Source organism: Staurois parvus, unplaced genomic scaffold (genome assembly GCF_062004578.1).
Source record: "Staurois parvus isolate SC_StPar_1 unplaced genomic scaffold, SC_StPar_1.0 ptg000011l, whole genome shotgun sequence".
In the NCBI taxonomy this organism is placed as follows: Eukaryota; Metazoa; Chordata; class Amphibia; order Anura; family Ranidae; genus Staurois; species Staurois parvus.
In genome coordinates, this window is record NW_028317807.1 from 30087282 (window position 1) to 30114132 (window position 26851).

At 37.2% G+C, this 26851-nt stretch overlaps 1 protein-coding gene across 2 annotated transcripts in view; it reads right to left on the bottom strand.

Annotated features, from left to right (window-relative positions):
- Positions 1–2114: 2114 nt before the first annotated feature.
- Positions 2115–26851, bottom strand: part of ERBB4 (erb-b2 receptor tyrosine kinase 4) — a 1213483-nt gene continuing 1188746 nt past the window's right edge. For both annotated transcript variants that reach the window (XM_089672264.1, XM_089672254.1), the window contains 2 exons: positions 16444–16741; positions 2115–13517 (listed from right to left, as the gene is read on the bottom strand). In XM_089672264.1, the coding sequence (XP_089528390.1) occupies positions 13072–13517; positions 16444–16741 (744 nt within the window). In that variant the 3' untranslated portion in view covers positions 2115–13071. The remainder of the gene's footprint in view (positions 13518–16443; positions 16742–26851) is intronic.

Sequence of the window (26851 nt, forward strand, 5' to 3'; positions counted from 1 at the left end):
AAACTAAGTTGAAGAATGTATTTAAAAATTTGCCTTCTCTCTGTCACTTGTGACCAACTTCCCTTGATCATCCTTTATAGGAACAATATGTTCTGACCTTGCCCTTACTTTTTTTACTCTCCTCAGCAAATGGTTATCTCCTAATCTATTTTAGCTGTCCAGATCGTGCCCCTGCATTTCTCACTGCATCCTTGGGTACTTTTGGAATGCCAATGTTCTCTGGCGTTCTATTTTTTTAAAGGACAGATTTTTTCTCATTAATGTGCCTTTTTATGGTAGTATTTAGCCACCCAGGTTTACCTTTGTTTTTTTTATATTAGTTACCTATTAGAAAGCACTCATGAATGTTGTTGTTTAATATGTCCTTAAAGAATTTTATTCCATTTGGTGTCATGTAGTATGGAGTGAAGCTTAGTAAAGTTGGCTCTTTTGAAATGTAGTATTCTTATCCTATCCTCATGTCTCCTTTTCCTATAATTTAGGCAATAATTACTCTATGATCATTGTTTCCTAAGTTATCTCTTGTGTGGGAATGCAAAACCTGTGTGAAGAAAAAAACCCCCAAAACTGTTGTTGTTAATTCGCTTGTTGTTGTATCACTTCACCTAAATCACTTACCCCGCCCCCTGCTAACTTGCTGACCTCCTCCACTCTTCCTACCACTCCATCCCCCACAGCTATCTCCTCCTGTGCCACCACCCCCTCCCTCCTAGAGTGTAAGCTCGAAAGAGCAGGGCCCTCAATCCCCTCATGTTTTGCATTATATTGGTATTGTTCTGTCACATGTTCTGTCCCCCTCTGTAATGTACAGCGCTGAGCAAACTATTGGCGCTTTATAAATACTGTATAATAATAATAATAATAATAAAAAAGCATTACTACAATTTTAAATGCTTCATCAAATCCCCTAGGGAATCAAGTGCTCTATACACTTTGGGTCAACCCCTGGTTACTGACCCTCCCCCCACAGCTTTCTGACCATGCTGCTAGCAAGGAGTTCCAGTCGCACTGTGAAAAAATAGAAGTCTGCAGCTAAAAAACTGTAGCTGCTGACTTTTAAAAAACAGCCACTCATCTGTCCCATGATCCCGCAGTGTCCTCCCCGAAGCCAGTTTCATCAGCTGTGTGGTGTTAATGGAGCCAGCATCTTCAGTGTGTGACAGCTTGCGGATTCACAGCCAGGCGCCCACTGCACATGTGCGAGTAGCTTTGCGGTTCCTGAATGGCCCCGTAGTCTTCTGGGACCTGTCACGTGTCCCAGAAGACTACGGGGGGGGAGGGTAGGAGGACAACTTCAGCTTCCAATCGTCTTAGACGATTGCAGCGGAAGTGAGATCGGGTACCTGTCAGCAGGTACCTCTGCTCCCCAAAGGTGCAAATCCTTAATTGGGAGTGGGGGACCAGTCTTTAAAGTGGAACATCCCCTATTTGGTGGAGCTTCGCTTTAATGATGGATAATTGATAACGCGTATCTGCAATTCAGTACAGCAGGTGGAGGAGTCGTCACCATTCACAACCCAACTGTTGACTGTTTATTCACACAGGTAAATGCTCAGCCAACACTGAGGGACTGTCTGAGATATCTGCTGCATAAGCGTAGCCAGCAGATTTAACACACAGTGCAGCAGCATTGACTGATCTTTTACTATTATAAATAAACTGTAATCACTGTCGGGGCTGCAGCCCTGCAGTATAATTAGGAATGGACAGTCAGTTCATTCCTAATTATAATAGATTGCAGACACTCACATAGGAATGCCCATATATTGGGCTTCAGTCTGGGGTGGAACACTCACATAGGAATGCCGATATATTGGGCTTCAGTCTGGGGTGGAGCTGCAGCACAAAACAAACTGAAAAATATGTATTATATTATTATTTTTAAACCAATGCATGGATCTTACCAGGACCTAGTGCTGTGTTCATAATTGCATCAATGAGATAATACGGTTTTATCCGACACACATATGTATACCTGATTGTACATTTTGGGAATAGTAGAACTAGCCAAAGTTAATATTTTTGTTTGCTCCGTTCTGTAAAATCTCTGTTAACATGTGTATAGGCAGTCATTGGAGTTGTAGCTTATCAAAAAGACTCATCAACACACAAAAGTTTGTACCATATTTTATTGAATTTCATTTATATTAAATTAAAAATATATTTCTGACAGATTTAACAAAATTCAGAACAGGTTTCAAATTGTTCAGCTAGGATGATATGGGTGGTATGAAGATAAAGCAAAGTGATGCCTGACTTGTGTCCTGAAAAAGAGAGCGAATTGGCTGCAGCACAATACATGAGAGCTACTTGATGCATCACGTTCAGGCTCCCTGCATGTGCTCAGCAGATGTTTCAAAGTCTGTCTCAAGTTACAGGGTCACATGAACCTCTGCTGGGAGTTTAAACACCATGAATTAACCAGCATCTTTAAATAGTTCATCTACTTATTACATCCCATTAATTCTCACCAGTATCTGACCTAATGTCTTAGCCTAAACATCTTTGTTTATTAAACACTTCGCCAGCCAACAGTTTGCAATATGTGCATTTCAAGCAGCCAAAAGATATACTATTAGTAACCTGCAGTTCTGGTGTTCTGTATGTACTACAGGTCCCAGCAATAACTGAAAGATTTTAGCTGCAAACAGCCACAAGGCCAAACTAGCACATGCATTGGGGTTGATTTACTAAAGGTGTAGCGCATGTTCACTTTTCAAGGGAATTTTGCCCAAAGAATGAGGTGAAGCTGCGCTGACTTCAGCCATCCAATGATGTACAAGCAATTTGATTCTCCTTGGATGTTCCATGCAAACTGAATTTTCACCACATTCATTAACCTAAATTAAAATATTATAAAGTGAAAATTAAGTAAATATGGAAGTAAACATGCTGTAATTTTTAGTTGATCAACCCTATCGCATGAAAGTTGGCATGGAATGTTGGGCCCTGCAGTTTCCATATCCAGCATTACAAGTTCCTAAAGAAAAACTGCTAACTTATGATATGACACCTGGCTAATACGCTATGCAGATATAGTGCAAGTATAACTAAAGGCAAAACATTTTCTAGTTTTGGACAGAATGGAGAGGGATTAGAACATCTGTCAGCTTTAAATTGCTGTTTGTGTTCCCATTAGGGAAATGTACCCTCTCTATGACTGATTTGCTAAAGGCAAATAGACTGTTTACTTTGCAGTTGAAGTTGCACTTTGCAGTGAATTTTCCCCAGAACTTAGTGAAAGTGGTGAAATTTCACTTTGCAAAGAATACCCAACCATGTACAAGCACAATTAAAATAAAACATTTTTACTTTCATGAGACTGGCTGATTGAAGTCAGCAGTGCTGCACCTCATCCTGTAAGCAGTGAGGAAAATTCCATTGCAAAGTGCCACTTCCCTTGCTAAGTGAACCATATATTTTCCTTTAGTAAATCAACCCCTATTTGTCCTGGTGACTTTCATCATTGAGTGAAAGAAAATCCCAGATTTTGAGTTATCACCAGAACAAGAATATGGATTAAAGTTTTCATTGGGGACACTAGCTCTGGTGATCTAGTGACAACAAACGGTTTCCCTCACTTTAGAGGGATTTCCTTTCACTTTTTGTTGTGGCTATCTACCAAGAAGTGAAGGGAAATCTCCCCAATAGACATAGATGGAAAAAAGGGTGTTATAACCCTCTTTTACTATATCCAAAATAAAAAAAAAAAGTTTTGACTTTAGTTCTATTGTAACAATCTAGCTACAGAAAACTCCACTACATAAGATAAATGGTGCATATTTTAATAATTATTCTTCTTTTCACTAATAATAATGAGAATCGAAAGCTGGTACAAATTTGCTTAGTGGGAAGTAAAAGACAACAAATATGATCACAGGATTTATTAAGGGTGCTATGCTTCAGCCCTTTGAATGAGCTTTATTATATGGAATAGTTTAGGCTTCATATCCAGACACTTCTGAGCAGCAACACAGATGACCAATACACCTCTCTTTTTCTGCTTATCACTCATCTTAATTATACCATTGGAATGAATGGCTAAGCCCATCCATATTGATGTAACAAATACCAATGTATCAGGATAGGTGAATTAACATGCCAGACTTTATCTGGGCCTTACAGTGAGTGAAACTGCCCCTACGCTACTAGAAATGGAGGATGCAGGTCTCTATGTTGCTGCACAAAGGAATATGAAGTAAACGTTCATCATGGAGAACCACAAATAGGATAATTCAAAGTTCTAATAAACATGGTAAATGAAACACCCAGAAAGTTCTAAGTGACCCCCAACACTACAAGAACACTGAGTCACTATGTGGAAATATGATCCCTTTACGCCACGTGCTGAATCACCAAGTCAACTATGCATTGCTCAACGGACAGTTAGAGGTTACTATACGTGACCCTTACTGACCATAGACCCAATATTATACTAAGCCAGCTTTATTTATGTGCTTCTTCTTCTTCTACATTGATATCTCATAAAGTAGGGTAGGGCACCTCTAGTATACCTCAGACTTTAACCTGCAGTTAACTCTAACATGTAATTCCTTAGTCGCCTCTTTTAAACATCAGGCTTTACTGAGCAGAAATAAAGCCACAAGATGAAAATGATCAAAAACCAGGGGAAAACATATATATATTTCTGAGACAGAAAATAGGGTTTTTTTCTATTTATAGATTGTGTAATGTCCTTTTTTTTGGGTTTTTTTTGTGTGTTTTTTTGCAACAAAGCTTGTATAAGCTAGTATAATTTCAGTCAGGTATAAATAGCACTTTTGTATCTCCCTGAATGGTGGCACTCAGACCAGGAGAGGGAGGGCTGCACTAGGAACCGGTATGTTGCACACACGTGCTGAAAGGGAACATGGTTGAAGGAGGGGAAAGCAGTGTGAGCAGAGGCATGACCTGGTATTTCTGCTGTTGCGCCTTTACTTTTCATTCACAAGCTGGAGTCAGAAAAGTGACCAGCAAAACTAACAGTTCAGATCAAATCACAAGACTGGCTGTAACAGGATGGGATGGATAGAATGACAGATCAAATGACAGGTAAAACAGTTCCCTTACATAGTCCACATTTGTAATTAGCTGGTTGCCTGAGTTCAGCTTTAAGGTGGCTGTAAACCTCAAACATGAAATATGAACAAAGCATATCCCTCTATAATGTGTACTTGTCTAAATATAGCACTAAGTGTCATTTCTGTCTGCTGCCTCATTTCTCTACTATCTGCATGAGTCACTTTGGACAAGTTTTCTTGACACTAAGAGGTTAAAAGGTGACAGGAAAGGGAGCTCTAGCACACAGCCTGTGATTGACATGATCAGCTCTATTCCTATGTGTTGTGTGAAAGGAGTGTGTCCCTTCCCTTCAATCAGCTCTCACTGAGCTCTGGAGAGTGTAAATTCAGCTCCCCCCTCTGCTTTCTGATAGCTCAGACAAACTGTATACATTCTGCACTTTGAACGGCTGTAGAGAAGTCAAGTCTGTAGATAAACAGGTTAAACGTATTTAGGAGGATTTGTTTCATCTCTGTGTGTCACCTGAGGCCAGTAATTTCAGTGGGTATATATAAAGGTTTACAACCACTTGTATACTGCAATAAGAAATGCGGTGTAAATATCTGCAAAAAAAAAAACCCTATATTGACTGACGGCAAATTTAAATGCCTTCACTAAAGAACTGAACAAGGAATGCTTTAAATGGTTTAAACACAGTCTAAATATGGCAGGTTTAGTAAAAATGTTTTATAAAATTGCAATCTGAAATAAAAATAGGAAAAAAACCTGCTTTTGAAATTTTGCCTATATCTGTCACAATGTTTGTCTAACATTTTGTATATTGACCATATGCAAGTATTATTTCTCTAATTCTTTATGTTAAATGATATTGTCAGTGCTTGTTCTCATTTTTCTTGTACGACAAGTTATATTTTATAAAACCTTTTTATTGGTCGAGAGATTGAGAGGTTTTTCTAAAACCTTTTTCATTGTTTTATTGTGTACTATATTTGGGGTTTTTTGATATTGCACATTGTATTAAAAGTTTGGGGGTATTGTATGCCTGTAGCTCTAAGTTAGGTGATATATATATATATATATATATATATATATATATATATATATATATATTTATTAGGTGATATAAATTATATACTGTATATGTAGCACAATTAATTGTAAATACAGACTACCAATCTTTTAACACTAAGTAGGCCTATTCTCAAAATCGAAAAAGTGAATTTGGATGGTTGAACAGTTAAACGTCATATTATACTGTACTACCCTCTGTGCTATTAATAACCTGATTTGTAACATATAAATCAATCACAACAAAATTCACACTGTCATTCTTTGCATTTAAAATTTAACTTTATCCTGCCAGACATCTGCATTGGGTACAACATGGTTCTTCACAAATTTGGGTCAACATTAAAGAGCAACACATTGTTGAACTGAAAATCAGCACTGTGGCTAAAGAACTGAAGCAGAAATCCCCATATAATGGTTTCGAGTTTACCTGAACTGGGGTTCCCTAGCGATGACCTGACATCCACCAAACAAGATGAAACTCCTCCTGAGATGTTAACAGCTGTAGTTATTGACACTGCCAACCACTTTACTCAGATGTACATCAAGTTGGTGGATTATTCAAGACACATCTCTTCCCCAGTGTCAGGTAAATTAAAGGTATGGTAGGTATTTAAAAAAACAGCGCTCAAGGCTGCCATAAAATGCACTTATTCAATATATTAGCAATGGATCAAGTCACAATAACAAGTACGACAGTAATCAAAACTCTCTCACATAAAATTACAACATAAAGAATAAAAATGTAAGAAATAATACTATATTAAAAAGAGAAACAAAACCATTATGACTCATCATCTGCAAAGAGGAATCTTCTGGTATTACGTCGCCTTGGCAGACAAGAGGTTTACGTGCGAGGGCAGGGACAGTCCTTCATTGCAGATTTACACAAACCAAAGGGGATTTCTGAGAAAAAGAACAGCAGGGAGCACGCAGGAAAAGAATAATCAAAGCCGGTGCAAGAATTAAGCAAGCCACATTAGAGGAATCACAGCTAATGTGAAGAAATGGTACCATGTGTGAGAAGCAAACAAAAAAGAAAATGAAGAGACAGGAACTGAAACCACTAGCTGTACATAAATATATACAAATCAAAAGAGAGCAGCTATGCTCCACAGGTAGATGTCTCATGAATGAAGAAAATGCCCACCCATATGTACAAATTCAACTGGCTGTATCTCTGACAAGCTATAAAAATATTATTCACATTTTCTTAGTAACATACAGTTCATTTGTATACTTTTTGTTAAGGTTTTGAAAGGCAGCTAGATGTAAGAGCAGAAGCAGAGCTGAGTCATGGTGCAACAGTTTGGCTTGGGCTTGCTGAAGCACAATCATCTTCTGTTTTTCCTTGAAGTGGATCAACAATATTTCAATTTATAATAGACAGAAATTAATTAGCTTTTGTCTTTTTTTCAGCCTTATTATCTCTTATAATATGTTGAAAGTTTTGCCAAATCCTATCATGTTGGTAATTACTTGGCAAAGTCATAAAAATAAGTCTGATGAAGTTCCTCTGTAGGTGTCCTCTGCTCTACACTTGGATGTTTCTGTTAGTCAGAATTTGTGTCAGATGTACTGTGTCACTGGTAGTTCCTCCAACAATCAAGCAGGAAGAGAAGGAGGAGAGTGCCAGAAAAATCTTACAGCAAAGTGTCACACAGCTGAACCCTCAATCTTATCTCATTATGCTCATTGCTGCTCTGAGAGGAACATTTTGTATGACATCTACTTGAGAGGCATGTTGGAACTTGTGGTCTCCCAACCTCAACTGTTGATGACATAAGGTAATTGGTCTATGAGTCCTAAAATGTGTATTTGTTTTGAACATTACTTTGTTGACCGAACCACATTATTTCTCCTCAAGGATCCAGGATACTTTTGTGGCTATGAACTTGAAAAGGTGGCTAGATGAATCACCAAGCAAGTCTTTATGATAACAACCAGATATGCACCTAGAAGACATCTACTGTATTTATCCAAGACCTATCAGCTATTAAAGGCCTGTCCAATAATCTTGCGCCAAATTGATCACTCTTTAAGATAATAATGTGCTAGGATCATTTTCTATTTATTTATTATGTGTATTGTTTTCTGTTTATTGAACTAAATGGACTATGTAGCCATTATAGGCGTGAAAGAGCAAAGTTATACATTGCTTCCTCAGTCCAGAAAACAATTAATTTTACATAAAACTAATGCTTTCAGGCAAGTAGTTGACTAAAATAGATACTTAACAAAAAAGGTGACAACACAGAGCTGCCTAAATAAACTCCCTTAGCCATGAAAATGTGATATTAAAATGGTAAATTATATTAAAGATTTGTTTGGGAAAAAAAACATGCGCTACGAATAAGGACAAGCCTCTAATATTGAATGGTTTAGACACTGGAACAAGGGAAGATATAAAACAATGGAGCGTTTAAATTAAAATGATTAAAATCCAAAATCTCATTATGCGCCTCTTAAAACAGCAATCAAAAATATAAGTGATGTGCCTGAATTTATGTATTAATCTTGACAGAAGTAAAAGAGTGTTGGTAATGTTGTCAACAGCAGGCAAGCAAGTTCAGATCCTTTACAAGATATATTGCTGGTAGTCAGTCAGATACTTGTATATATATCTATATATATATATATATCTATATATATATATATATATATATATTTATATTTACTTATTTTTTTATTATTTTTTTTTCATTTGGAATTTGTAAAAGGTAGATAAAATCATCTTTACTACCTTTATTCATCATCAACATTTTTCAATTTGTCTATCTCAATGAAAGTTACAGGAGCAATAGGCTGAAAAGCTCAACTTAACGCCAATTTCCCTCATCAAAACAACAAACGATGGCACACCAGCATTAGTTGCAAACTCCTCTATTATATTTAAACAGGGTACATACATACAGCAAGACCTTTAATGTGTTTCACAATGAATAGCGCTTACTCATTTGAATAAGTACTATTCAGCATCAAACGCATTAGAGATCTTTCCACCTGTATAATCCCAGTTTAATAAAGAAGTTTGCATCTGATGCTGGAGTGCTATAATCCGCTATTTTGTTGAGGTATACATTTCAGGTGCAAGCTGGATGTGCACCCTGTATTGAATGTGGGCAAGCATGGAACGACCTGCTTGTTTGCATATGCCCTAGCACAAACTTCTCTCTGCTGACCAGTCTCAAGCATTCCTATTAGATTTCTAGGAATTTATGGGCCTGTGAGTCTAATGTGCCTCTCAGTTGGTTGTTGACCTTGTATCACTATGGCAGCCAGATATTACCATTGTTCTTTTAAGCTCAATCCATTCTGAACTTTTGGCAAAATCACAAAATGGTCACTCTTGGAAACTTTGTATGTTTGTAACCATCCTCCTAAAGAGAACTCCGATACCAACTAAAATAAGGCTAATTATAATTGCAGTGTAGAGAGTTCATTCACTAGTTTTTAGCTCTTAGACATAGGGATCACATCTTTCCCCCTATGGTCATAAATGTTATCATATTATGAAGGGATTTTTGCTTTTTATCAGATGCTTAGCTTTCATATGTAGCTGCCATTCTTACTTAGAGCTGCTCTGTTTAATTCCCACAAAGAAGAATATGCAATCAAGCTGCATTGCAGATTCTTTAATTGCTATTGGTATTACTTAATAGTCGACCCATTTTACAGCAGTACTTGTTAATGCTACATGATATCAGTGCAGAACATTACTGCACTACATGACTGACATTATTATCACTGGGTACACTTAAATTACAAACACCTTTTTGGATGATAAAAGTTATTTGTACCTTGGAATTCCATATTATTCATGTCTGATATATCCAGAGTGCAATCCTTTCCAAGGACCAATGTTGTCCACAGTTAGAAGAGAGTGGGTAGATATTATTACACCCACACCAAGCTGTCCAGTGGGAGGGAGATACCAATAAACCCTTCTGAACAAATCCAGTACCCCTTTTTCATAGATTCTACTAGTAGTAAGATGTTCCTCATCAAGAATGGTGATAGGCAGCTGGCAGTGTCAATGCAGAGAAATATATGAATAAATAGACAATGAGCGTGAAAACCATTGGCACTACAATATCCTCCCATATCTTGTTTTCAGCGTTAATTTGAGATTTGCTTTAAGATTATCAGCATGTTGCAGATGATGGGCTCCTCCCATTGTGCCCAAAGATATATTGTGTGGTGCTCCTTAAATTTCTTCAATACTCAACATAGGAATCTACTAAGTATGTATATAACTCAGGAGCAAAAAACAGAGTTCTTTTCCCATTGTGAGTCAATATATTTTAGAATAATATGGCCATACCCCATTACTTTATTTAAAATCCAGGGATGTTATTTTATTTTATGATGATGTCAGCTGCAAAACTGCCACAAAGTTACCAATACCCTCTGAAGTCTCACTTAAGATTGGATTTAAGGAGGTTCTTAGCTACACCACAAACACATGCAATTTTAGTTGCCAGCACAGAGTTCCTTTACTCATGAACTATTTGGCAAGTAGAGCATGAAGATGATTATTATTTTATGCATCTATGTGATTTTGTCTTATATTCACATAGAGTCATAAATGTATATGTAACACTGTAATACTACAATACATGTACTCACATTTCTACACAATGTACAAAGACAGATTGCATGGAGCTATGGCATTCATATATGCAAAACAGAGAAAAAAAAAACCAAAAAAACAAAACCAACAACAGAAACAGTGAGGCATACAATATATATTGTTCTGTGCTTCTAATATATTTACCCCCCCTCCCAAAAAAACAAAAAAAAAACAAACTAAACTTTCATAAAGTAAAATTTAAACTATAATGTTGGTAGAACAAAAATCTTACCAATCGTAGTTGTTCTGTTCATGGAATAACATTGTTCTCAGTTCTGTATTTGGAGGAACTCTACTGCTCCCTTATAAGATAAGATATGCTAACTGCAGCTTTTCATTGTGAGGTTAAAATTTGAAGCAACCTACATCAGACCAATCTTTCTCTGTATTCCAGTTCATTAACCCCCAAAAGGTACCTAATAGACAGAAGGTGGTATACGCCGAATGGTGATATTCATATCCCCAACCGTAACAAGCTCTAGCAAGCACTAGGAAGACCCATGTAGTACCTGCACCCTCTCCATTAATACGAGATACAGTATAAAGATCTAAAAAGAGATAACTAGCTGCTTGGTCTGAGTTTTCCAAAACTGAAAGAACAAGATGTATCTAGGTATCTCTAATTTTTTCCAAAGCAGCTAAACTGATTGATTGCTATGGACACTAACACTAATTTTAATTTTCTCCACTTCTGATTAATTCGTTACAATGTTTTTCATAATTGAACTTTTTAAATTCCCACTATCAGGCTATCTAACCTGTAAAATCCCATATAACCTGATGCATAATGTACAATTCTATAGCTTATACTAAATAATATTATCCTTTTTTTTGTTTTATCAGAGAATTGTTTTGGCATGTCCATATCCTTGTAGGTGTCATTTAATTTGCTGGTTGCTTTCATATTGCTTCATTCAAAATCCAAACACAAAATAACTAAAAAAAATATTTAAAAAAACACAACAGTCTGTCAAAGGACAAAAATAACCATTTAAGTGCAAAACTGACTTTCTAAAGTCTGCAATTCCCTGCTGCATTAATTTTCCTTACAGTTCACTTGTAATTCCCACTGGCTAACTCCTGAAACTTCTTCATTTCCAAAAATATGCAAGTACCATCTTCATTTTCAAGTCTTGCTTCTCTCATTGTTGACCAGTCTGTGGTATTTCAGCTGATGAAGGTACAGAAGAAAGATTTAAACAAAAGCATATGGCTACAAACACCTATGTCACATTTACTGCAGGCAAGACTCCAGACAAAGAGATGGAACTTTGCTCATTTTCTTCTCCAGTATCCTTAGGCTTTTTTAGTGCCAGTAGTGTAGATGCATTGTATTATGAGATGAATATTTAAACAATGACGATATGCATATTGGAGGCTATATTCCTTGTTATATCATACAATATGATACTGATGAATTCACTGGGGGTTTAATAAATAAAAAATATAAACATTAGCTTGATGTTTGTACATCACTGTCGTTGCATCTGATTATTAGGACTTCTTGGACGAATCAGAAAAATAAAGAAATATATCTTATATCCTTTTCCAGCTTATATCCTTAGACCATATACATATTTGAGAACATCTTGAAACTTTAATGGCATGACACATCATCCTCAAAATGGGACAGGTAAGGTTTAGTCTTTCCCATAGACTTCATGATCAGCACCAGCAAGTCCTTCAAGTATGAAGCAGAAGAACTGTATAGTTCACCTTGTAGATCCTAACATAATACTCTGGGCAAGATATTTTAACCAAGTAAATATATTCTTTTGAAGCTGTAACAAGCAAACCTAAGTTTGGAGTCTGGAGTACTGAAAAAGAATGAGGATAACAACATCAATAATGCATACACTATACTCTCAGAATAATTAAATATTATCGTTATTGATTAGTGAAACCTAGTTAATTATAGGAACTGGCAGTGGAAGACAGTTTTCATTGGTCTTGTTTAGTTAAATAAGAAATAAGTGTTAGGGCTCCAACTCTTTAACATGAAGGATATGGTAATTTGAGCTGTCAAACTCTGTACTTTGTGCTGTAGGAACATACAAGGGAAGTATATAAAAGTACTTCTGCTTCATAGTGCTTCCACCAGTACTTGGTCATTATATGACAGTCAAATGTTGTCCCAATCCACAGAGAGCAAGCTGCCAGTCTGGATTCTTCATCAAGTGCTCTCCTTAATAAATAATATTAATACAAAATCTATAGCATTCTTTAACCTTCGGATGTAAGTGATCTGGCATGGAAAAGCACACCTGAGTAAGTAAGGTGGCTCTTAAAGGGCTCAAAGTATCCAAAAAGAGTAGGGATCTGTCCCTATTTTCATAATACTGAAACTCCTACACAACAGTGTTCCGGTGCCTGTAGGGAGGAGGGGGAAGGACAGTGCCTGGTTTTAGAGTGAACTCGGTCAGATATTCTGGGTTTTCAGCCACAACTGGCCTGATACGTCCATTTTGCTTATAAAAGTATTTTGTGCTGTACTCGTGCAGGTAATCAGGATGCTGGATGGTGCTCCTTGGTGGCAAGCTGTGGTTCCAGTATTCTGGGTTATCAAATGCCTTCTTAGCTCTTTCTGGCACAGTAAGTCCATTGTTTTTCAGATATTCTGTATTTTCCTTGGACTTGGCAAAGGAATTAAGATAAAGGTGCTCATTGACATATTCATCTTCTGATTTTGGCTGCCCACTGGGTCCATTGTGGTATTCAGGATTATCCAGAGCTTGGAGGTCACCATTTTTTCTTCTGGAAACAAAAGGATTCTCTTCCACTGGGCTCAAGTAATCTAAAGGAGAAAACAGAGATGTTAGAGGAAAAAAAAAGATTCAACCAGTGATGGATTGCATTATTAGTTATTGTATATAGACTATAACTCATGCAATTGTGGGACATGTGCGTAGACTTTTCATTCTTTATCTGAAACAGTTGGCAAAATAATAATATAATTAGTGTTCATCTGTAGTTCAGTTCTGCACGCTCTAGAAATGATAGAATTCTGAATGAACAGATGTGTACGTTCTTCTTCAGTCACTTTAAGCTTAGACTGATAGTCTGCCAAAGCAGTTTTTGTCAGAAAGGCTGGCGTATCTGAAAATATTTGTGGGCTCAACAGGGATCCCCCTCTTCACCCTGCCCCATGCAAATAATAGATTGGTCAGCTGTCAGTAGTTATAGAGAGACGTTCAGTGTGATCTTCCCCTTCCTTTCTTCTCTTTTTTACATGGGATTAAAATGTTTTTGTAATAAACTAGGGTAAGGTGAGTATATTTACTAAGTTGTTTTTTCCCCTTTCTTTTACCTTACTGAAGCATGTTTTTATCATATGGTCGAAATATGTGAAGCATACCATTCTATGATACCTTACAATGTGCATGTCCCTATTTATAAAAAAAATACAGTGCAGTTAATCTTTTAGAATGTCATGCACGTGCATAGTACTTTTCATAAAACTGACTTCACACAGAAACCCTATTTGCAGACTGTGGGGTTGATTTACTAAAGGCAATAGACCGCACTTTGAAAAGTGCAATTGCACTCTATAAGTGTAGTTGCTCCAGAGCTTAGTAAATGAGATAAAGCTTCACTTTGCAAAGAATGCCCAATCACAAGCAAGAAAAAAAAAGAAGCATTTTTGCTTGGACATGATTGGATGATGGAAGTCAGCAAAGCTTCTGCGCATTTATCAAGCTTTGGAGCAACTGTACTTTCCAAAGTACACAGTCTATTCTCCTTTAGTAAATCAACCCCCGTGTCGGTAAATCTAATGCATATATACACTTTTTTAAGGTGATATTTTATATAATAATCACCTCATGAACCAATGAGGAATAAAAGCAGTGCAAAAATGTTTTATATATATATAAAAACACTCAAGGGCGCACTCTCATCGTGCATTACCGTGGTATACCACGTGTTTATTAAATAGACAAATGGATGTATACTCACAAACCAACGATATTAAAAGCAGTGTGTGTGGTCCACAAAAACAGTCACAAGGATGCTGTGTCCTTGATAGGATAACTAACGCGTTTCGGGAGCTGAACCCCCTTCCTTAGAGCTAAAATGTTTTTTTTTTGTGGATATGTTGGCATGCTTTCATTTATTTCATGTGAGTGCAATACTTTCTACCCAATAAATGTTTTTTAATGGATTCACGCTGTGAGTTTCCTTTTACATTTTTTCTTGATTACACAGTGTAATAGTTTGGAGGATGTCCCGCCATCATATCAGTCTCTAATTGATGAAGAGCTTGTTGATTGATGATCTGTACTAAGCTGACACTCACCATAAGCACTATTGCCTATCAGATTTGGATGGGCACGATATCTGGTGAGGGCTACTGAATTGGGGAAGGTTTTCCTCTGGAGCATGTGGTGATATCTTAGTGCAGTTTACTCAATCATTTATTGTTATCTTGTTCACGTGGTGATTTTGGTGGATCAATAAGGACTTTGCACGTCATCACAGTTTTCATTTTTCAGTTGATGAACTTATGTCAAATGATTTAAATATTTGTGTATATTTACAGTGTTATATGTTGTGTCATATTTTCACTCTGCTAGTGTTTTTTATATATATATAATTTTTTTTGCACTGCTTTTATTCATCATTGGTTCATGAGGTGATTATTACATTATTCACTAATAGGGCAGCTGTATGCTTACACATTCTATGCACTCATTTTTGACTTAGGTGAGTGATTTATTATGCATTTTTTTCAGGTGGTAGATGTTTTTTTCTTTTTTTATATTTTCACATCTCATTTGCGCAGTGAATATACGGTTTAGATATTTTTATATAGTATTAACAGCTGTGGATCAATGTCCCTAGAGGGGTTAAACTCCCCTGCCCTTTTTTCAGTCAGGTTAATTCTTGATTTTTCAATGTGTTTCACTTTCTATGATCATTGAATATCTCATTGGCATAAATTGTTGCTTACTGTAAACACTTAATGTAATATAACCTAAACACACAGGGCGGACTGACCATTTGGAAACTCGGGCACTGCCCGAGGGCCCGGGGTCAGTAGGGGGCCCCATGAGATACCCCTGGAACCTTTTTCATAGGTTTTTTTAGTTTGGGCAAGGACACAGGGGCCCCATGATCCCCTATTGCCTGGGGGCCCCATGAGTTGTCAGTTCGCCCCTGCTAACACAATAAACAGGGAAATATATACTAATTTTACAAACAAAAAGTAATTATAGTGGACCTTTCACTATATGAAGCAAGAGCCTCCTACTTACGACCACACATTCCTCCTCTCCACTTCAAAATGCTGCAGTCAGTTAAAAGACACTGGAAGGAAAAGAGTTAGTAAATATACTCACCTTACCTAGCAGAACCTAGACAAGGGTGATGTCATTATTTTTCCAGTAAGTTCTCAGGGAATAATGAGTATCCTACATCTCACAAGATGATGCTTCAGCACAATGCAAAAACCTCTTCTTGTGAAATTTTGGTTACTTGGCATTCTCTGATGCCACCCCCTGCAGTACATGATCAGGTGGTAAACTAAGTAGTTTATACCCAAGGTGGGTTTTCTTTTCTTTTTTTTTTTTAATTGCACTGAAATAGTTTGCCATTTAAAGGGAGAGATGGGCTCAGTAAATAAGTGGACCTTACTGTTAAAGGTCAGCTTTAAACAACAATGTAAAAACTAAAGAGATTGCTGTTATACTATCATGCTTACATGTTAATGTAAGGTGACCCACCTGTCTTGGGCTTCTCTTTCATAGGAGTCATGTAACCATCTTCTCCCGCTATACCTCGTGAGTTGCGCTCTCTTACAAATGCTGTGGGGTCGGCACTATACCTCTGTAGGCTGCTTTCCTCTGAAACCCGTTCTGTGTTTTGTTTACGGAGAGTTCCATTACAGCAAGTGTCTTCAAACACTTCTGCAGTGGCACCCTGCACTGTAGGAACCTCTGGTATGGGACACGCAGCTGGTCTGTATGGCAGGGTCACAGATTCTTGAGTAGTATAGCCTCCATCTCTGTATACAAACTGATTCTGTAAAAAAGAAACAAGAGTAAAATTTTACCATTTCACAACATAAAAATTTCAATATCATATTAAACTCTGAACTGTGAAATATTTAATGCTGAGATTATATTTTGCAGGTCGTATCAATACTGCTGATTATTCTGTAACACCAAACAATATACAGTATATCGCCTATGATATAAAATGGCCACATAGAATAGATACAAATAGAATATAGAGATGTATTTTAGTCCAGAGATAAAGAAAACAAAAGTTTTGTTTTATACCATTGTTTTATAACTCCACCCACTTTCTCTGTAGAAGTTTCAGAAGTTCTAAAATGATGTCCGTAAAAAAGAGTTTTCATCTTGCATGTAAACATCTGATATAAAATGTTAATACTAATCTTCAACATTAGCAATAAAACTGAACAGAATGGATGTTAAAAACATATCTATTAAAACATCTGAGTGGATCCTATAGCAACATTGTATAGTTTAGTTCACTCAAATATGATCAACAAAAGATGCTAACTGATACACATAGTGAGCAAAAAAATTTGTTAAAAAGGTATTTACTGTGTACAAATGTAAAAGAAAATTTCACCACAGGACCAAACTTTTGCATACTTCAAAAAAACACTGGTCAGAAAGGGATACTTATTTATTACAGAAATGTTTACATATCCGTTGCATTTCTACAAAACATTGCAAACTGTGGCACATTAATAAATGCAACGGCTGCAACTTTATTAATAAATGTAGTCTAAGTGTATGACTGCTGTTGAAACATTTACTCAAATTAAATTGATTATACATATATTATACCTATTTATAATCTGATTTGTTCCATACACTGTATATACAGTTTTGTTCGTATAGTTCAGTCCATATATATTTGTGTACTATATTTGGCACAATTTTCATACTTTTGGCTCTTTATGCTACTAGAATAAATTAAAACAAAACAGTCCAAACGAATTTGAAGTGCAGACTTTCAGCTTTAATCCAAGGGGTTGAATATAAATATCAAGTACAAATTTTATTAACTGCAACTATACACAGTCCCTCCATTTTCAGGGGCCCAAATATAATTGGACAAATGAATATAATCATAAATAAAATGTTCATTTTTAATATTTTGTTGAGAATCCTTTCCTGGCAGTGACTGCCTGAAGTCTGGAACCCATGGACAGTACCAAAGACGGGGTTTCCTCCTTTCTGATGCTTTGCCAGGCTCTAACTGCAGCTGTCTTCATTGTTCTTTGATTGTGGGACTTTCTGCCTTTAGTTTTGCCTTCAGCAAGTGAAATTCATGCTCAATTGGGATGAGATCATGTGATTGACTCGACCATTGCAGAATATTCCACTTTTTTTCCTTCAAAAGCTCCTGGGTTGCTTTTGCTGTGTGTTTTGGATCAGTGGACGGCGCTTCACAATACAGATGGACAATCAACTTTGCTGCATTTGGCTGAATCTGGGCTGACAGTATATCTCTAAACTGCAGAATTCATTCGGCTGCTTCTGTCTTCTATCACATCATCAATAAACACCAATGACCCAGTGCCACTGGAAACCATGCATGCCCATGGCATCACACTACCTCCACCATATTTTACAGATGACGTTGTGTGCTTTGGATCATGACCTGTTCCAAGCCTTCTCCACACTTTTTTCTTCCCGTCATTGTGGTACAGATTCATTTTAGTTTCATCCATCCAAAGAATGCTTTTCCAGAATTGGTCTGACTTTTTTAGATGTTTTTTGGCAAAGTATAATCTGGCTTTTCTATTCTTCAGGCTTATGAATGGTTTGCACCTTGTGGTGAACCCTCTGTGTTCGTGAAGTCTTCTCTTGATTGTAGACTTTTACAATGATACACCCACCTCCTGGATTGCGTCCTTCACTTGTCACGATGTTGTGAATGGGTTTTTCTTTACTATAGAGAGGATCCTGTGATCATCCACCACTGTTGTCTTCAGTGGGCGTACATGTCTTTTTATGTTGCTGAGCTGACCAGTACATTCTTCTTTCCCCAAAATGTACCAAAATGTTGATTTGGCCGCTCCTAATATTGCTATCTGTCTGATGGATTTTTTTAGTTTTTGAAGCCTTACAATGGCCTGTTTCACTTGCATGGACAGCTCCTTTGAACGCATGATGTAGGTTCACAGCAATAGAGTCCAAATGCAAGTACCACACCTAGAATAAACTCCAGACTTTTTATCTGCTTAATTGATGAAGAAATAACAAAGGAGTAGCCTAAACCTGGCCATGAAACCGCTTTTGATTCAATTGTCCAATTACTTTTGGTTCCTTGAAACAGGGGCAATGGCTAATCTTAAGAGCTGTAATTCCTAAACCCTTCCCCCAATTTGGATGTACATTCCCTCAAAATAAAACAGTGTGCACTTTCAGCCCATATCCAATATATAAATATAGCTTCAATATGTAATACCTGAAAAATCTAAAATTGTGCCTCTGTCCAAATATATATGGACCTATATATATATATATATATATATATATATATATAAAATATCATGACAGTAAAAAGATAGGACAAAACATATGTAAGATCAGCAGAATTTGATATGGATGTATAAGAAAATGAATATCAGGTCCACAGGGTGTTTATCATGCTGTTCACTACACTAATCCCTCTAAGCCATTATGCAAAACAGAAGTGATGTGGATAGTGGGGTGCATTGTGGGGATTTCTGAAAGGAATCACTTTAACTCAGTACAATAGTACATATTTATAACATTTGGTTAAATCCCAGCAAATTCACATACCTACATTTGACTTTATTTGACTGCATTAATCTATACGGTTATATTAGTCAGATATTTCTGCTGGCAATGGCAGAGGGCTAATGCAGACATTAACGAATAAAGATAATAGCCCAAAATCTTCTTATTCATGCAGAAAAGGCTCGGCAAAGGGGCATGAACATGGACCTAAGACAATCTTGCATACTAGATTTCCAAAGGGAATTATAATAAAAAAAGATTTGGCTAATGAAAATGTCAATCATTTGCAAGAACGCAAGAAATTGGCAAAACAGCAAAAATTTGCTGATTTAAAAACATGTCCTCTAATGTGACTCATGGCATTTTCAGTAAGATTTTAATCAAGCATGGGTATGGATAGCAGAAAGTGAAGCTGTACATCTGGCCAATGCTAACAATAAAAACAAAAATTTATGTGTAATATTTTGAAAATTAAAGTCAGCTGGCAGGTAATGCATTGCTGCAGAAAAACTTTGCGCACATTGATAAAGTGTCACTTTACACATTTGCTTTATTTGATTCATTTTGCACATTACCCTATTGAGTTAAATTGCCTGTCCGTAGCATAACTACATACATCACTACATGTCCTGCTTTAACAGCCTGTGGCAGAGTTCATACTTATAAGCTTGACCAAGTGGAACTAATTGCTGAGCATCTGTAAGGCTTCATGTCTACAGTTTTCAATCCACTGCTATACAAGATCCACTATTCAGTATGAAGTTTGGTTGGAGGATTAAGTATTTTCAATTACTGTTTACTGTTACTAATTCACTATCTGATGAACCCATTTGTGGTATGCAGGGAAAACCAAATGTAATTAAATAGATTATTTTCTGTATTATTTTGTGTTTTAAATATGTATCACTTTGGTTAAAAGCTATTGTACAATTGTATTGATTGTCAAGCAGTCGATGGCCTGCCAATGGCAATTTAAAATCTGCTGTGATCTGAAACTTTTTCCTCTAGTGAGCAACTAAATCTCAGTATAACAGGTTGTTTATTAAATATGGGTGTTTTTTAACCACTTGCCCTCCAGGGGATTTACCCCCCTTCCATTCCAGGCCATTTTTTACGATATGACGCTTCGTTATTTTAACTGACAATTGTGCGGTCATGCAATGCTGTACATAAATGAAATTTATGTCCTTTTTTCCCACAAATAGAGCTTTCTTTCGGTGGTATTTGATCACCTCTGAGCTTTTATTTTTTTGCGCTATAAACAAAAAAAAGCTGACAATTTTGAACAAAAAAAAAAACAATATTTTTGACTTTTTGCTATAAAACATATCCAATAACAAAAATTTTAAAAGTCTAAATTCTTCATAAATTTAGGCCAAAATGTATTCTGCTACATGTCTTTGCTAAACTAAAATAAAAATGTCAGTATATATATACTGGAATTTACATTTTTTTATTTTTATACTAGTAATAGCAGCAATCAGTGACTTATAGCGGTACTGTGTTGGGCATTCTGACACTGCGTGGGAACTGACTAACTGCAACTTACATCCCCAGTGACACTAATACAGTGATCAGTGCTAATAAAAAGCACTGACCTTGTACTAATGACACTGGGCGGGAAGGGGTTGACATCTGGGGCGATCAAAGGGTTAACTGTGTGTGTTTTACATTATGTGCTGTGTTGTGTTTTACTACGAAGACATTCTGCTATGTATTTCTCTGCTGTGCAGAGAAATACAAAGCAGCATGTCCTTGCTGACAGGAGGGAGACATCTGTTGTTTATACACAGGTCTCTCCCCTGTCAGCTTTCCCCAACCATCGCCAAGTGCCGGCTGGGAATCGCCGGCCCAGATCTGGTTATTGACATCCCTAGCAAATCACATATATATATATATATATATATATGATTTTGCACAGCCCTTCCAACCTGTAGCATTACCTCTGCTATAGGGCAGCAGGCAAGTGGTTAACCAGCTCTGTTAGCTAAAGGTTAACCTGCCACACAGCCAAAAGCACAATGGAAAGAGGGGTGCCTAGATTTAACATGAATATGTTCACTAAACCAAAAAAGTAATATGTGAAGAAGGTTGCCAAGTTAGATTTTAGTTAGATTTTTAGTTTTCAGGCAGTTTTCATTGCAGAGACTCAGTCACTTTGTCGATTCAGGGGAAATGGACAGATTCTCTTGTAAGAACAAGCCTCAGTTGCTGATACTCACCTTCTTTATCCCCCCACTCAATTCCTGTGTTGGAGCTGGGAATCCAAACCCTATGAATGCTGGATTATGTCAGTGCTTTCTCCTCACAGTGTCTGTTCAATCGCAAAGCTCAAGCACTCCATTCTGACAGATACGCAGAAGGACCAGGTAATTAACAAGGCCTGCTAAAAGTTAGCCGGTAGAGGTTGTTCTTACAGGAGAACTTATAGCTTTGTCATAAAAGAGCAAAGTTACATCTTTTCTTTAAATGCACCAACATAAATGATGTTAGGACTCTTTTTTTTTTTTGAAGGATTTAATTTTTTTTACCTAGAAGTAATCCATTAACATTAAAGCGTGCAGTGGACAAAGAAACCTATTCCTCCATTTCTTCTGTCTCACGGTTCTAAAAATCCATTTAATATATAGTTCCCATATTGGGGACGTATCAGATATTAAACTAATGGGTACATCAGTAGCCAGTTTAGCCTACTATTTTAGGAGAGTTCTCCATATTTTGGCATGTTTTGAACCAGTGGTAGATATTTTATTTTTGGCTATCCTGCTTGTTGTCTCCAGACTATTCTTGTAGGCAAACCGGTAATTTATTTAGTGCTTGAGCTTATATTAGACAACACAGTGAGAGTGGACTAGGGTAGTGCCCCTTAACAAGCTTTCCTTGTTTCTTTGACATTAAAAAATTATAGGTACTTGTTGCTGTTACATGAAGGATACATTTGTCTATGTCAGGGGTCTCCAAACTTACTAAAAAAAAGGGCCAGCTTACTGTCCTTCAGATTTTAGGGGGGCTGGAGTGGCCAGTGGGAGTAAAAAATGTCCCAGCAAAAGTTTAAGCAAAAATAAAATTACATAGTGCTTGTAGTCAGTGGAAGGAGGAATAGTGTCCAATCATTGGTATTAGTTGGAGGAATAGTGCCCCATCACTGGTATTAGTGGGATGAATAATGGCCCATCATTGGTGATAGTAGGAGGAATACTGCCCCATTACTGGTATCAGTGGGAGAAATAATGACGCTTCATTGGTATTGGTTGGAGGAATAATGCCCCATCATTGGTGTCAGTGAGTTGAATAGTGCCCCATCATTGGTGACAGTGGGATAAATAGTTCCCCATCATTGGTATCAGAGGGAGGAATAGTGCCCCATCATTGGTATTAGTTGTAGGAATAGTGCCTAACTGTTTATATCAGTGGGAGGAACTGTGCCTCATCATTGGTGTCAATGTAAGGAAAAATACCCTATTGTTGGTGTCAGTGAGAGGAATGGATCCCCACTGTTGGTGCCTGTGTAAGAAATGGAACCTCCATGTTGGTGTCAGGGGGAGGAAAAGTACCCTGAGGGCCGGATAGAGGCATGCAAAGGGCAGCATTCAGCCCATGGGCCACAGTTTGGAGACCACTGGTCTATGTGAACATTCCACAGTCAAATGCTGATATCCGTAGATGACTACAGATAGACAGTATAAATCCAAGTACAATTAGAACTCTTGTCATAATGAATGAAAGTGGTAGTAAAGTCCTGTTTGTTTATTTATACCTACAAGTAAGCCTATAATAAAGCTTACCGGTAGGCAGAGTAAATATCTCCTAAATGTGCACTGTTTAGAAGATATTTACTTGTATGGCAGCCAGTGATTTCACTGGCACATGCACACTGTGCTCTCAATGGACAGAATGCTGTCCATTGAGAGAGCATGCGCGGGAGTGACATCATTGCAGCTTGGCCACTCAAGCGACTGATGCCTGTGAGCCTGGAAAAGAAACCGGGTAAAGATGGAAGCCCTGTTATGAGTGACAGTGCACCACTGGAGGGCTTCATTTTATGGTAAGTCTTTCATAATATGCTCTTAGCTTGCAGGGTGAAGATATTGTTTGAGGAGTGTGGGGGTTTGCGGTTTACTACTACTTGAAGTCTCCAAATGTACACAACGAGTAATAACATTTTACACAATTTATTACCACTGCTTAGGATGTCAGATTTATCTAAAGGTTTAAACAGGTTGGGGATACAATTCCACACTTTGTAAAAAAAGTGTCAATCCAATGTCCATATGTGTTGCCTAGATGTGTCAAGTATAGTTATAATTTTTTTTCTAGAATAGATGTGCTCCTTATCCATATGACACCTCATATGACGCTGACAAAGATTAATAGGCACATTTCTTAGTGAGCATGAAAGCATGCTACACCACCTGTTCACACATCACAGAAAATAAACACACAAAAGAAGTAAAAAGGAAATGTATATTTTGTTAGCATTTTCTGTGGTTCCAGTACATATATGAAGATTGCCAAGATTCTCAAGACACATTGACAGTGTGCCCCAAATATATTACCTTGCCTATAACAACCGAGCAGAGCTGTAACTCCCATCACATGTTTGCTGAGAACATACAGTATTAATACTAGTACATACAGTACTGCTGCTCTTTGGACAGTCAATTGTACTGCCTTTTAGCTGAACAGTATTTCGTTTTACTAACGGAGGCATATGTTTATTGACTGACTGCCTTTAACATAAGCAGAATATGACCGATAAGCCATTGTAATATCTCTACAACCCAAACAGAAGATTGCAATTAGTAAATAAGCTCTATGTCGCCTAGAGTTAAATACATAAATTATATTTAAGTTCATTTGAGCTAAAGAATAATACCAGTCAACCTTAAATTCAGCATTGTATGCACTGTATACAACGTCGGCGCTGTTTTAGGTTCTTTCATCTCACAGATTTACCAGCTGTGAAGGACCAATTTTCTTATTTTGTCATTGACACAAGTACGTTAGTCTGAATCATGAAGTTCATGGTGCTTAGATCATACCCCTGGATATTCCAAGCCACTACATCCTTCATGAAGCACAGTGCAGAATCAATGGCAGCAGCAAAGCAAATTGAAATTTTAAAAGGTGGATGACCTGAGCCCTAGAACACTTTTTTGTTTTAGTGCGGAGTTCCAAGTTATTAAATAGGGACGTAAGACGTATACTATAAAGGCAACATTGAATGAGTAACAAATCAAACCATAGCAATCTGTCCGACTTAACAAAAAGGTGATTGCTAAGGGTCACTGTACTTACATCATTATCGCTTTTGCACTGTTTTATTGAGTACCCCTATACTTGTTCCATGTGTAAAGGAGACTGCTTCTAGCACTTCAGTGTGCAGAGAGTTAAACACTGCTGTGAGTTAACAGCTTTGTCCTGTAGAGTAGTAATTAGTGTTTTTGCCACAGCTTTTGATGACTTGCTGACCTACAGCCTGGGCCCAGCATCAGAAAGCAAATGACTGATTGATTCAATTACTGTGCTGTCTTCTTATTCTCTATCCCTTCTGTGATGGTGCTGGACACTCTATATTAATGATGTTTCCTGGCTGTTCCTTCTACGTTTCTGCTTATAATAAACTGTTTGATGTCTAATGTTATTTATGCCGTGCGTATGAAGACACCCAAACGTCAGGGTGTTATAATAATCAAGCGGTATTCTTCACTAATTAATATTCCCAGGGTATTGGGAGCTTCTGTTCCACTCATCTTCTAGTTTAAAATACCCATTTTCACATTTAATATGAAGCTGATGCTTTAAAATTCATTTTATTATCGAGCATTAAAGTTGTGTTATTGCCATTTACTGCTGAAATATGTTGACATCATATAAATATGGTTTGTAAAATCAACAGAAAAGTGATGTGGCTATGGGTACAGAATGATCAGTAATGGTTTAGTTCAATAGGGTACTTTTTCATTCATTAATGGACTACTGCTTTTCTTTCCATAGATTATTATTGATACAGAACTGTGCCAGTGAGAAAAACCTCTTCAGAGCTCATAGTTTCCCAAATGTCAAAGAGCACAGCAGTATCAGATCGTGACAAATAAGGTTGGAAAGATACAATAGGTAGGCTAATAATGACTAAGATATTATACACTAATAAATAATGATATTTTGATGGATGAGCTTGAAGTTTGAATTAAACTGTTCTTAATAAATGTGCATTCCTGAACCACATAAGTGTGGTTATATGATGAGCAAGGAACATAGAAAATTAGGTTCATAAAGTGTAGGAATGAGACATTTTATTTTAAGGGCAGTAGAGAGCTTTCACGTTTTAGTCACTAAGCTAAAGTGTTACACCACCATTACTAAAACGTGATAATGTAAAGTAAACCAGTAAAATACTATGTCTTATAGAAATAACAGTCTATTACTTTAAAGTAAACCTGTCACTTAAAAAAAAGCTAAACTGTGTCAAGAGAGAATGTTTAGCCACTTAGAGATACCTGGATAAACCTTCAGACATTTACATTACGTCTACTGAAGAGCTAAACCCAGTGGTGCAAAAGCAAACAATTTCTCTACCATCTACAGCCACAAGTTGACCTTGCTAGCACTACAAATCCCTACTATTCGGTGGAGCTACCCATCGTAACAGAGGAGGTCCATTCGGGATTGTGTAGGCAGCTAATGACCAGGGGTGGACTGACCATTTGGAAACTCGGGCACTTCCTGAGGGCCCGGGGACAGTAGGGGGCCTTATGAGATGCCCCTGGTACATTTTTCATAGGCTTTTTTGAGTTTGGGCAAGGACACAGGGGCTCCATGATCCCCTGTTGCCCGGGAGCCCCATGAGTTGTCAGTCCGCCACTACTGATGACTAAACCAAATATGTTGAGAAGTGTAGAAATCCACCTATTAGAACAACGTGGATCTCCAAGGGCTCTAATAATCACACACAGATATGCACAGGCACTTCTGCGTGGCTGCAATTCATTCCTATAGATAGTTTAACAGGTTAAAGAGCTAGGTGTCCTTAGTATGTACTTTTAGAGAGAGGTCATTCAACAATTTAAAGACGCACTTCAATAAAATGTTTGTCAAGCGTTTTTGGATCATTTTCAGCGGACTATTAACAATTTTATTTGGGGAAATAAGCATCCACGTTTTGCGTCATCCATTTTGTATCGCTCACAACGGACGGGAGGTCTCAGTCTTCCCAACTTTTGGCTATATTACCTCTCGGCTCGTTTTGCGCAATTATCACAATGGGCTACTATTAACTCTCAAATCCCATGGATTAAGTTTGAGTCTCAGTCGATACGTCCTTATTTACCGGGAATTTTATGGTCTAAAATCTCCCCCCGATCGCTTACTTTTCATAACTCCA